This window comes from Coffea arabica, chromosome 11e (assembly GCF_036785885.1).
Source record: "Coffea arabica cultivar ET-39 chromosome 11e, Coffea Arabica ET-39 HiFi, whole genome shotgun sequence".
Taxonomy (NCBI): domain Eukaryota; kingdom Viridiplantae; phylum Streptophyta; class Magnoliopsida; order Gentianales; family Rubiaceae; genus Coffea; species Coffea arabica.
In genome coordinates, this window is record NC_092331.1 from 58,348,328 (window position 1) to 58,361,522 (window position 13,195).

General features: G+C 35.7%; 1 protein-coding gene and 1 long non-coding RNA gene across 2 annotated transcripts; one reads left to right on the forward strand and one right to left on the reverse strand.

Moving 5' to 3' along the window:
• Positions 1–1,768: 1,768 nt before the first annotated feature.
• Positions 1,769–7,856, forward strand: LOC113719255 (beta-glucosidase 40). The gene is made up of 13 exons (XM_027244421.2): positions 1,769–2,452; positions 3,962–4,028; positions 4,410–4,468; positions 4,620–4,695; positions 4,837–4,908; positions 5,006–5,093; positions 5,204–5,459; positions 5,701–5,816; positions 6,147–6,370; positions 6,563–6,594; positions 6,723–6,825; positions 7,028–7,136; positions 7,262–7,856. The coding sequence occupies exons 1-13, from the start codon at positions 2,318–2,320 to the stop codon at positions 7,434–7,436; spliced, it is 1,512 nt and encodes a 503-aa protein (XP_027100222.1). The 5' UTR covers positions 1,769–2,317; the 3' UTR covers positions 7,437–7,856.
• Positions 7,857–8,269: 413 nt separating this feature from the next.
• LOC113719256 (uncharacterized) lies at positions 8,270–10,371 on the reverse strand. The gene is made up of 3 exons (XR_003454801.2): positions 10,212–10,371; positions 9,879–9,961; positions 8,270–8,512 (listed from the first exon to the last, which is right to left on the reverse strand). It is a non-coding gene; the product is annotated as an uncharacterized lncRNA (long non-coding RNA).
• Between the last annotated feature and the right edge of the window lie 2,824 nt (positions 10,372–13,195).

A 13,195-nucleotide genomic window follows, 5' to 3' on the forward strand; every position in this document is an offset into this window, starting at 1 on the left:
TACACGCGGCGCCATATATGTCTCTGGCCAAAACCAGATGGCATTATCATTATCACGTATGCAAACAATAAAGCGACAGCCGAGAACTCTGAAAAATGGAACACAAGACATTTTGTATGGCCCCGTCGTGGGAAAGAAAGAAAAGAACTGCAGCGCCAATCCCATCATTGATGTTATGTAACTAGTACTGTGTTATCTTTCAAGCATGAATGTAGCAAAACAGAGAGATGACTAAGATTCAACCCAAAATAGAAAAAGAAAAGGATTGGAGAATAAGAATCGAAACCAAAAAACAGGAAAGCAATTATGCAGTAGTGATTGATTTTGTGTAGCTTTTGATACAGAACTGCAGATTCCCTCTGGCTCCACAAAATGTGGACGCCACTTTTTGGTGGTTGACAATTTTATTCGCGCCATGTGTACGCCAAGACTCAATTAATTGTCTCGACAGAAGCTAAATGCTATGCCTTCACCAAAGTATAATTGTTCACATCAGATCAACCCCACAATACAGGCTTGAGGTCTGAGGAGAAGTCTGAGGAGGAATCTATCTGAAAGGCTCCCTTTTGCCCTTTTGGGAGAAAAATTTACGTCTGATATATATATATATGCATTTAGATAATATTTTTTTTTCAAAAAAAAAAAAAGAGAGGAGAGGAGTTTATGTGAAATTAATTAAGACGATTTAATGTCCATGACCGAACTTTAACTGTTTCCTGCCATTTACATTCAAAGCTGAAATTTGGTTAAAATTCTTCTTCTTCTTTGTCAGTTTCCCGTACTTCATTCAATATGCAGCTATTGTTCATTTCTCTGCGGTTTCGTCTGCTTCTTTTCCCATTCTGCTACGATTGTTTGAGGAGGTATGCTTGTCCTTCTCCTGCTTAATTTAGTCTTCTTTGATGATTGGTTTCCTCTATTTCACTTGGGTACGTATCTTGTTTATCATAGAAATATGGGGATCTGATTCGTGGTTTAGTTAAACAATTTACTTTGGTAGAGGATCAAATGGACTTGAACTTTTTCTGGGATAAAGATTATGCCTTAAACATTTGCTGGATTTGATTGAAGAATCACAAGTACAAAGCACCTTCAAGAATATTGATTTTACTCTTTCGTGTTCTGCTGCGCAACTACTACAGACTGCCGTTTCTGGATGACCAATGACTATTATGTCTAGGATCAACATGATTAACGCAAAGACAAACAAATGTAAGACTATTCTATCTGAATATTTTCAATATGCATAATACGTGGCATAGTTACGACCAAAATCCGAGGATTAATTCCTCCAAGTAATAATTTGTGATTATACAATCTTCTTAACGTAATTAGTCGAACATTAATGCACTCAACCAGAGACAATTAAAAATAGATTATGCCATATAGTTTTTTTTTTTCCCTTTCTTTCTTGAGCTAGAAACGTTCTCCAACATGACACTTTCTTATGGGCGCAAGAACCGGGCTTTATGATCTCCCATTCTCCCTCAGGAATGGTTCAAACAAAATCTTGAAATATATAGATACATATAAATTGTTTTGTACATAGAAAACATCCTCAATATGTCTTGTCTGACTGGTCCTAGCTAGTCTTTTAATAAATATAAGGTTCATTTACGAATGAAATTAGCAAATTTCCACTTGAACAAATGTTAAAAAAAAAAAAAATCAATCTTGGGAGACAAGAGATAAGGGTCAGTAGGGCAGTGGTGACCCGTGAACACTAATTCCGAAGAAAGGCAGGTGTGAACTGGGAACTGCGATCGGCAAGTTGGATCCATACAAGTGTGAAGCCAAGCAAACAAATCTTATCATTGTCAAAAGAATCCTAAGAACAACAAAGAAACAGCTGAAAAAAAGATGGATTAAACATTTAAGTTCTACTTAATTACCTCCAACAAATGAGCCGGATGTCCAGCTGATTAGTGGGTTCTTGATCATTAGTATATATAGAATGTGAACCCAAAATCTTGCAGCCCCCACAATTACCTCCCACCATGGCCACCACCACCATTACGGCTGCCATTATCCCTTTCTTTCTCTCTGGGGACGAATGGACGATCGAGTCACCGCCAGGAACAGTCAACCCTTAGCTTATTATATATGTACATGTTGCTTTACCCTGCAACCAATTTGCATCATCCCACTTTTTTTTTTTTAAGTCCTATCCTCTATCCATTTTTCTTACACATGCACATCATTTCTACGTATCTATATCCCACCTTAAATATACAAGTCAGTTAAGGTAGTTTTCAGTTTAAATTTGTTGGGGGACTTTAAATTGAGTCTTACACAGAACAACCTTCGAGCCAAAGCTATGGTGGTGCTGAGAAAAGACATTCTTTTATTTGTATTTGTGGCTATTTTGGGGCTCCGGACATGCTTGGGACAGATTAATAGAGGAAGTTTTCCGAAGGGTTTTGTCTTTGGGACCGCCTCTTCTGCTTATCAGGTCTGTCTTCAATCTCCATTAATTTTCTGCTGTATCTCTGGAGCATGCATTCACAATTCAGTGATTTCATCCTTATTAGTGTGGTCTCTTTAAATCTCTTGAACTGCAAAAGATACGAAAAATCGTATGTAGTGATTATTTGATGTTTGATAACGGTGTGAATATGATTGATTAGTACTAAATTGGCATATAAACACGAAATCAAGCTCATAATATGATGCAATCTTGAGTATATACATTAAGCACAACCAGAAAATTAACTCATCGTAATTGTGCTGCTTTTTGGGAATTAGAAAAAATGAGGGGACAAATATCAGTCATTGCATGGTTAGCAAAAGCAAGCAAAAAAGACGAATAAATAAGTGGATCAGGATGTATAAAAGAAAAAAAAAGAGAAAAATTTATTGATGCATGATAAGCGTTCTGGCTTTTTTTTTTTTTTTCTTTCTTGGTTTTCTGTCTCCAAATCTACCATGGTTCAAATTAAATGGCCATTTTTCTAGTGACACACTCTTGCTTAAGAGAAATTGATGAAGTGAACCACCAAAAATAGAAGAAATTACTTCTTGATCATTGTTTCTATCATTTTCTTTAGCTTAAAACTTCTATAAATGAGCCGATTAAGAATGATGGAAAAGGACTTGTGGATCAGAGATTAATCCCTTCGCAAATGTTCAAAGTGGAACTATTGATTCCCTTGCCAGCTTGACAATTTGACAAGATTTTGAAGAAAGGGACATGCATCCACTATTTCTTGTGAACTATCATCTTTTTGCCCTTGATGAAGTATGGTTTCCATCAATTATTGCTTGACCAAGAAATTTCTACAAGTCCAAATTGGCAAAAAAAATTTCATATAAGAGCAACAAAGTCGTAAACTTCATGCGAGGCATTTAAATACACCATTTTTTACAGCACCACACGACATGAGAATGCACAGTTTCTCAAACCATATGATCTACACAATTTTTTTTTTTTTTGCAATTGGGTGAAAAATGTATCAGCTTCCCAACTCCGATTGAGAAAATTTGCATGGAGAAATTTTTGTGTGATGCTAATTTGCATTTAAGAATTATAAAAAAAAAAAAAAAACTTTGCATTTAAGATAAAATTTACGCACCAAGAATTAGCTTCGCGATCTTGCGGGAGAAGTTGTATTTTATTACGGGACACGAGGTCGGGAGGTTAATGGTTGACGAGTCTTGGATTTATCGCCGAACAAGATGCCCACTAAGTTTTAGGATTTTGTATTTCTGCCCATAAAGTTTGATGGGGTTTCTGTCTGTACCCTGTTTTATTTATTTCTTTACTAATTATTTCCTAAAAGCTCCTTTAATAAGCTCTGGATTCAGAATCTTTCTTTAGGAAAAAATTGCTTTTTTTCTCTTTGTAGAAGAACCTAACTCAAAAGTTAATTCCTACTTGATTTTTTTTTTTTTATTGAAATTTTGGCTTATAGGATCATAGTTTTAAGCCATCAATAACTAAACTGATTTTCTCTTTTTGCAGTATGAAGGAGCAGTTAAGGTGGATGGAAGGGGTCCCACAGTCTGGGACAAATTTGCACATTCTTTCGGTAAAATTTTTACTATATAATGTATGAATAATGATTCATAATCCAATGCAGTAACATAGTAATGATTGTTATTTTTTTTAATTTATTTTTGAGGGAGAGAAATTCCTTTAGTTGTTTCATAATCTCGTTCTCAACTAAATTTGGTTAATGATGATTCAAAGTATAAACTAAGGTTCTATTTAGTCCATTTCTTAGCTATTTTAAGTTACAAAATTGCTTGTTCTTTTCCATCTTTAACTTATTTTAGGTTGACAAAAGAGTAGTTATGTAAAGCAGCAGTGAAATTCTTTGGCCGAATAGTTTTTTGTTTTGAACCTAAAATAAGTGATAGCAGGCTCTTTCTTACTCTTCCTATGTTGTGAAATTTGGTTTATGTCACAGGTAAGGTACTTGATTTTAGCAATGCTGATGTAGCAGTGGATCAGTATCATCGATACAATGTAAGTCACATTCTTCTTCATGTAACTACTGGATAGCTATTATATCTTATATGCCATGAAGGAATATACATTTACATATATATATATATATGTGAAAGAGAAGTGCATTAGTTTAAGATCCTCTTCTAGACGTTGCTTTGGAACTGTGCAGGAGGATGTACAACTCATGAAGGATATGGGGATGGATGCCTACAGGTTTTCAATAGCTTGGACTAGGCTTTTCCCAAGTGAGATATCTTTACTTCAGAGATTCCTCTATGTGATGTCTAATACACATCTTATGCAGCATTTCTAAAACATTCTTCACTTTCTTTTCATTTTTGGCTTGAAGAGTTACGTGTTCTCATTCTATCGATTTTGTTGTTCAGATGGAACTGGGGAACTCAATCAGGCTGGAGTTGATCACTATAACACACTGATTAACACTTTACTAGCCAATGGTACTGTTAATTTAAATGCTTAATGTCTTTCAACACACAAGATGTCTGATTCCCATCTCTCCTGTAATAAACTCCAGAAATGGCCGTCATGTTGCAGGAATCGAACCATATGTGACAATCTACCATTGGGATCTTCCTCAAGCACTCCAAGATAAATATAATGGATGGCTTAGCCCTCAAATTATGTAAGCATTAATGTTCAGCGCAACTATGTCCATTAATCTGTTTCCATTAGATTAGGTCTTTCTCTTGCAAGTTGCAAGTGTAATATCTGACTATACATAGTTATTTGCAGCAATGACTTTGCTGTGTTTGCTGAGACATGCTTCCAAAAATTTGGTGACCGGGTGAAGCATTGGATCACATTTAACGAGCCTCACACTTTCGCAGTTCAAGGCTATGATGTCGGTCTCCAAGCACCAGGCAGATGCTCAATCCTCCTCCATGCATTCTGCACGGCTGGAAACTCTGCTACTGAACCTTACATAGTTGGACACAATGTCCTCCTTGCTCATTCCACTGTGGCGGACATTTACAAGAGAAAATACAAGGTAGGCTTGCAAAATGGGCTGTAACTTGTAATGACTATAGTGTAAGGGTAATAACTTGAGCTGTCAAGAAATATGATAACCGGCAAGCAAAGTAAATATGAGGCAGAGGTAGATATTTCAAATGAAAATAGTCAAGTTTTATGAGTGCTTTACATGTTTTAGTTGTCGTGGATGGGTTGGAATTCATCCAGTTGAAACGCTAATGCTAAGATTTTTTTGCTTTCTGTTTTTTTCCCTACAGCCTACACAGAAAGGATCAATTGGGATTTCATTAGATACTTTCTGGTATGAACCTGCGTCAAACTCCACTGAAGACATTCAAGCAACAAAAAGAGCTATAGATTTCAATCTGGGTTGGTATGTATATTTCTGTTTTGTAAGTACACTAGTTATAAGATGAAAAAAACAAAAAAAGGAATTTACTGACTGTAGATTAGTGGACTATAAAATGCATTTTCAACTCAGAACTAATATATACACAAGGTGCTATTGCGATGCCAAATTTCAACAAAAGACTAAGAGTATACATAAAGTTGATATCTTTGCGGAGTCATGTCATCAAAAGACAACACGCCTGAAGATTTAACTAATGTCTCGTGAAGGTCTATTGGTGAAACTTCAAATTCTACAAATTGAGTTTTAATACGTATGGAATGTTTCAAAAAGAACTATTTTGGTGTGATGCAGGTTTCTTGAGCCTCTTATTGCTGGTGACTACCCGAGCTCAATGAGAACCAGAGTGGGAAAAAGGCTCCCAAAGTTTTCCCAAGCGCAGTCATTGGCTTTAAAGGGCTCTTTGGATTTCGTTGGCATAAATCACTATACTACTTGGTATGCCAAGAATAACAGTACAAACATAATAGGCGATCTGCTCAATGATTCCCTGGCAGACAGCGGAGCTATTACCCTTCGTATGTTCTTTTTTTTGGTTACCTGTTCAATCTCTGACATTCTTTCCTGTGTCTTGTGTGTGTTTTACTATTGAACCAAAAGAGAAGTGTACCATTTTTTCCTTTATTACTGAAATTGCTCTATACTGTTTTACTTGATATTGGAAAGCATAATATTCTAACTTCTAACCATTTTGCACGGCTTGATTGCAGCTTTTAAAGGTTTACAGCCTATAGGCGACAGGGTACGTCATCTAAGTTGTTAAGTTCCAGGTTTTAATGTTGCTTTTATGTAATGGAATTAGACATTATAGCTGATTACAAATGTTCTTGGTTCATTATACCTGATTGATTCCACTGGTATCATTTACAGGCAAATTCAATTTGGTTGTACATTGTACCTCGTGGGATCAGAAGCCTGATGAACTACATCAAGCAAACCTACGGCAATCCTCAAGTCATAATAACTGAAAATGGTATTTCTCTACAATTATTTATAGAGGGTCATTACAATCTTTGACATGTCATTTTAACTCCTATGTGCTACTTTTATGGAAAGCATATGGATTTTATAAGTCATATAGAAATAAAGTTATAGTAACACTTTGCTCCTCCAAACACATCTTTCCCATTGAAGAACCAAAAAAGGAATAAAATATTGCCCTGAAATTGCTGCAGGGATGGATGACGGAAATAGCCCGTTTAATTCTGTCCAAAATGCTCTGCATGATGAGAAAAGGATCAAATACCACAACGATTATCTCACAAACTTATTAGCTGCTGTCAAGTAAGTATTCTTTCTTCAACTGATGTCAACAGTGGTACCTTCTCTATGAGTCAAGAAACTTAATACACTATGTATTATTGACTGCCAAGGGAGCTAACAGAGCCTCTTTTCTGCTTTATGTGCAGAGAGGATGGATGCAATGTACAGAGATATTTTGTGTGGTCGTTGTTGGATAACTGGGAATGGGGAGCTGGATACACTTCAAGATTTGGACTTTACTATGTTGATTACAAAGACAAGCTGAAGAGATATGCAAAGGATTCTGTCAAGTGGTTCAAGAATTTCTTGACTGCAGCTTGAGTTGCGAGCATAGGAGCTGATGAAATTAGAAATCACAGATATACAAACAGCTACAGACATAAATTCTGAACAGAAAACATCAGAAGCTTCAAATGTACAAGACGATGATAAATGAGAAAAAAAAAACAGATCCTTATATAGTTAATTCCTTTTCAAGGGCTTCTACATCTTAAAATATAGAAGCCATAGTCCGAAGGAGGAGGAGGATACAAGAATCATCATTAAAATATAGAAGGAATCAACCGTATAATCTAGAAATAAAGATTCAGAAAAACTGCAAAAATTTAGTACCTTACAAAAATCCAAGAACTCTTGTTTAAGGGCTTCCCCGTTGTTGTGTTTGTCTTTTTTAAAGACGTTCAGAAGATTTTATTGCGCTGCATTAATTAAATTGAGCTACACTCATAGTTAATGATGGAATTTTTCTAGTTTTCTGAATTTATATGATTCTACATTTTCCCCGATTGCTTGTAACCTATATGCTAGTGTACAAGTAGCTAATTCTAGCTATTGATGAAGCACTCGGAGTTGCTCGAGTTTCTCCGTCAGTAGGGCGTTAACTTGTCCCCATACCCTCAAAAAAATGGGAAGACAAATTTTACTTCTTCCGGCATGGCTTTACCATGTTCACCACTGCAATGCAATAGGTCACAATTAGACAAGAACATCCTTGAAATGCCTGAAAAGTGAAAACAATTGGAGAAGAACTTCCAAATAATGGAGGGGCAACTTTGGTGGCCTGCCTGTCACACAACTTTCCACAATATTTCTCATGGGTCTAACGGTCAATAAAACCTTTTAAAGTTTTGTACCAACAAAGGTAAATGAAACCATTCACAGCAAAATAAAGAGCCCTTAAATCAAGTTCGAAGTCTCCACATAAGTCGAGTTATACATACAGATACTAGTCATCGGTTTATATATACACATACTAGTTAGCAAAAATCTAATTTAAGAGTAAGCAGAAAACACAAAAGCAAGATGGCATCTTCATGCACTCAGACGTCGAGACTTTGCCTCCTCTGCCTTCTTTTTCTCCTTTAACTCCATCCTTACTTTTTCAACAATGGATGCAGCTACTCACAAAACAAAGAATAATGACTTTCAACCAAATTGAAAGTAAGTATGATATAAATATATATAGTGGAAATTACAAAGCAGCGAATAGGATGCGAATTGCGCAATCCCCCCCCCCCCACCCAAAAAAAAGATACATGCATACTTTCAAGCTAACACGCCCTTAAAATTACCATAATCATCCCTTCAATACAGTACAAAAAGAGTATTGTTCACAGTCCTATGAACCTTAGAAATTGTCACACTTAAAGATGTAATGCATACCAACTATGAATTAAGCAGAAAAAGCACTCTTAAAAGAAAAGAGTGCCACATGAAAAAGGAGTGGTAGGATTATTTCAACGCATACAATGGGCAACTGTAATCTAATAAAAAAAAAAAAGTGAGCTCGCTTCTGGCTCACTTTTTGTTTACAAAGATGCATATGAAGTGGAATCAAGATTCTGTACGTAACTCTAGAGTACCTGAATCACATAAAACTACCAGATTGCTTCCAGTCATATGTTCGATTACATATAACTTGTTTACACTAATACAAGAACTATTGATTGAATTCATCTCTGGGAGAATCACTAAAATCATGCCTCATGTCTTAGAATGCAGCATTTTTGTTCTAGAGCTTAAAGGGCACAAGGACTCATGGACCAAAAAAGAAAAAAAAAAGAAAGAAAAGGAAAAGCTATGGTAAACTATGTGGGTTTGAGAGAAACGTTAAACGACTCTGTTGTGTTCCCTTTCTGACACCTATAATCTTTCTCCCAAAAGATGTAGCTATGCTTCAAGAGAAAAATATAATGCAAAAGGATTTTTTAGGACTACAATTCAAAGCTTTAAAAAAGACAGACAAAATTTCTTATTTCAGGTTTTCGAAAGAGAGAAAAAGAGGAATTAAGTGTAACATGAGGCACTCTATATTATTTGTGTTTTCCCTTCATCTCATCTTTATAAAGTGATTATTTGATTAAAGTAAAGGCACAACAACATATTGTCGATAATTGAGCTAAGTTACAGATGAATTTACAAACCTTTGTACACATATAACTAAGAAGAACAAAAACAAGATTTTGGGATTCTTAAAGCCCTGTTAGTAACCCAGAGGGGCCCCTTAAAATTAAGGGCTAAACATTATCCCTGACGTAATTTTTATCAACAGATCTGTAAAGAAAATTATATTTTCAATAAAACACGAAGATATCTTTTTAATTACCTGGGATTCTGGAAAGGTCAGGAGAAAAAAGCTTCCTTAGAACCGTAGGAGAGACAACGCCATAATTACTCGAATTATTCAGACAAATATTCAAATAAAACCACACACAGTTGCAGATCCGTCAAGGAAATAAAGGTTTTAGGGAAAGAAATACTAACATCGTTCCTAAGCTATAGCTCGTATGAAAAACGCAGCCACACGTGAAAGCCAAAACAGGAAGGGAAACTGGAAATTGCGACATCTGCAGGCCAAAAAAAAAAAGAAATCAAAGATTGTCAGTAGCAGGCGCAGATGATAAATGCTACATCTATCATCCGAGATCCAATATATACAAGGCATCTAGCGGGGAAAAGCCGCATAAACTGTAAAAAATTTAAACTCTCGGTCAGGAATCACCGCCGGAGGGTTTCTCTAGCGTTTGTTATGAAGTGGAAAATAAAATTCATTTTCCGATCCCAAAAAGGAAAAGATGAAGAACGAATTGAACAAACCTTCACCAAACCAGAAAGACGAGGCACGAAAAGAGCAACGAGATCATGTAGAGAAAAACCGCAGCTGAAAACGCATATGATTTTGCTCGGGGCTCTGCTTCTTTCCGTTGTCTGTATGCTCTCTGTAGCCGAGCCGAGAAGATTCTATTGGGCCGTGTTGGATTAAGCTTCTGCTATAGTTAGCCCATCAAAAATTAGGGCGGCCCTGTTAGTCGAAATTTTTTCAATTATGTGTTTATATTTATTTCTTTTTAGTACTTTTTTTTTTTGGTCCGCAGAATCCAAAATCATGGGTTAAGCTACATGTTAATTTGAATATAAAGACTTCAATGCAACGGGTATTCCCATTTCATTTATGACAAGTTTGATTAATGACTATTCTACTCAATTTTTTTTACCTCGCATTCATGTCAATTCAAGTATAAAACTTCAATGCGCGGGTAGTTGTATTCCGATTTCCATATAGAAGAAGTTTGATTGATAGGCATTCGTTTATTATTATTTTTTAAATGAATTTTAACTAGAAGGTGTTATCAATGTAAGAGATCCTACAATAAGAGAGAGAAGAGAAGAAATCCATGTTAATAGGTTAGCAACTCATTTTTTTTTTTCAAAATGAGTAAACCAAAAGATACATACTACTATGAACTAGAAAGACACCACTCACAGAACAGGAAAATAAAGCAGACAAAAGAGAAGAAACAATTTCAACATTAGAAGAGCCATCATTTTTATCATAAGAATCTATAGGTACACTACAACTCCAGAAAACTAGTTTGAAGGAATCCAGACAGTTCTGGCAGGAGCGCTTGAAGAATTTGACATTACTGATGATCGAGTATTGCTGACTATTTTGCTGTCTGTTGGTAAAGCAATATTATTGGTTGAGGATGAAATATAGATAGAGTGTTAAGGGTTAAAAGTACTAAAATCAATATAGAAATTTTATCATGGTATTCAAGGAAAATTCTATCCAACTCAAGATCAGCATGCATGGTGGTATATTTCTGCAACAGCTTCAAACAGCTGCAGATGACTGATGTAGAAAAACTTACCTATTGATGCTTTTTGTCATACATAAATGCATGAGCAAGCTATAGATTATTGTGTACATGAAGATGGAAGTAACCAATTCTGGGGTAATTTTGATCGTGCATGTGCGCTTGCGCGCTTGATTTCATTTAGATTAAATTAAGTACACCATGTCCTAATCACAGGCGGGCGTTGGAATATATACTAAAAAAATGATTTATTTAGCTGATATCAAGAACGATTATTTATATTTAGTACACAGGTCATAAGTAATCTGGAGAAGTGTAATATTGCTCCACACATGGTGTTATGGTCAAAAGTCAATGTAACTGCTAGACTAGAAAGCTTCTCCTTGCAGACCCCATTCTACAAAAGAAAGGTTCTGGTTCATCAAGTCCATAACCACTTGTCCATGTGACAGTCATCTAAGCATCATTTCATGCCATAAGCATATCATAAAGATATATGTTAACTAATTAGTTACGAGATGCCACGAATATCAATAGACATTTTGCTCATAGAATAATAAGCACTTGCTAGCAAGAGCCGACTCAAAGATTCGGCAGGGTAACACTATAGAAGAAGAGGTGCTACTGCTATTATAGAAGGACATTGAATTTAGTTCACAAGAAGCAAACTTCTTCTTATAACTGAGATTGGCAGGAGAGAAGACTCCTATCCAATTATCAATTGACGTATTACTAATGCCATACTCAAGAATAATCAATTCTTTTCTCTTCTCTGCCCCTCCCCTGATATATATGATTCTAAAGCTCGATTTCATTCCCCAAATTAAGACAAAAGCCTGGAAATTAACTTACAGTCAAACCAAAAATTAATAGAGTGGCTCTGATATAAGCTTTATCACCAAAAGCAATTACCGCACTATATTGATGTCAATCGTTGAAAAGTGGTTTGACCCATCAGATGTCACCTATTGAAGTTTGGGTAGAGTCAACAAAATTCCCAGTAAAGTCAAGGAAATTCGTATGGCAGCCTAAAATAACGACTGAAATCAAATGGTAAGAGCTACTTTTGTGTTGTAAATGGTTGGAAATTAAGGGTGTGTTTGGATTGCCATTTTCTACTAGAAAATTGCGTCGTTTTCCGTGATCAAATTTTTCTATTACATTTTTTCCTCACATACATCAAATCGCTACAGTATTTTTTCCATAGAAAGTGACGGAAAATGCAATCCAAACGGGACCTTAGATCTTAAGTTCAGCTTCTCTAAGCTATCCAAACAAAATAAACAGTAAGAGCTTAAATTAAGAGAATGGATCACCTTTGACCTATGAAGACGAAGAATAATTCATCAAGTAAAAAGGAAACAGCAATCCTACATAACCTAGAATTCATATACACGTGTTGGAATGCTAGGCAAATAGTCTTCATGTTCTACTTAGCTTGGCAAGAAACAAGCGAGATTAAGTCACAATTCAAGAAATGACTAATATATGAAGTGTAATAATTCTGATCTTACAACTTGAGAAATTAACTGATGCAAAACACTAGAATATCAGATATTGGGATTCGCAACATTACATATACAGTAAAAGAGGACTGACTTGGTGGCGAAAAAAAGGCAGTAGCAGTTTATGCGAAACATTAAGGAGAAGGCATTTGTTAGTGGTTCCCAAGGCAACACTACAACAAATTTTAAAGCCAAAGCAAATACGTCATCTTGGCATTGCCGATGCCGAAATATTTAAGTCGTCACAGGATCCATCATCTCCACTTTCTGTCTAAGATAAGTAATACATAATAACTATCTAATAATATAATAAAATTTAACTAAAATCCTAACAAAATGCAAATATGAAGTCTCCAAATCCATTTGCAGCAGAATCCTCCTCATCACGCTCATCACTCTTATTCTCAGTGTCTGGAGCAGCACCATCATCCTCGATAATGCTGGTATCCAGCTCTGGACACCAGCTCTGATGCAACAA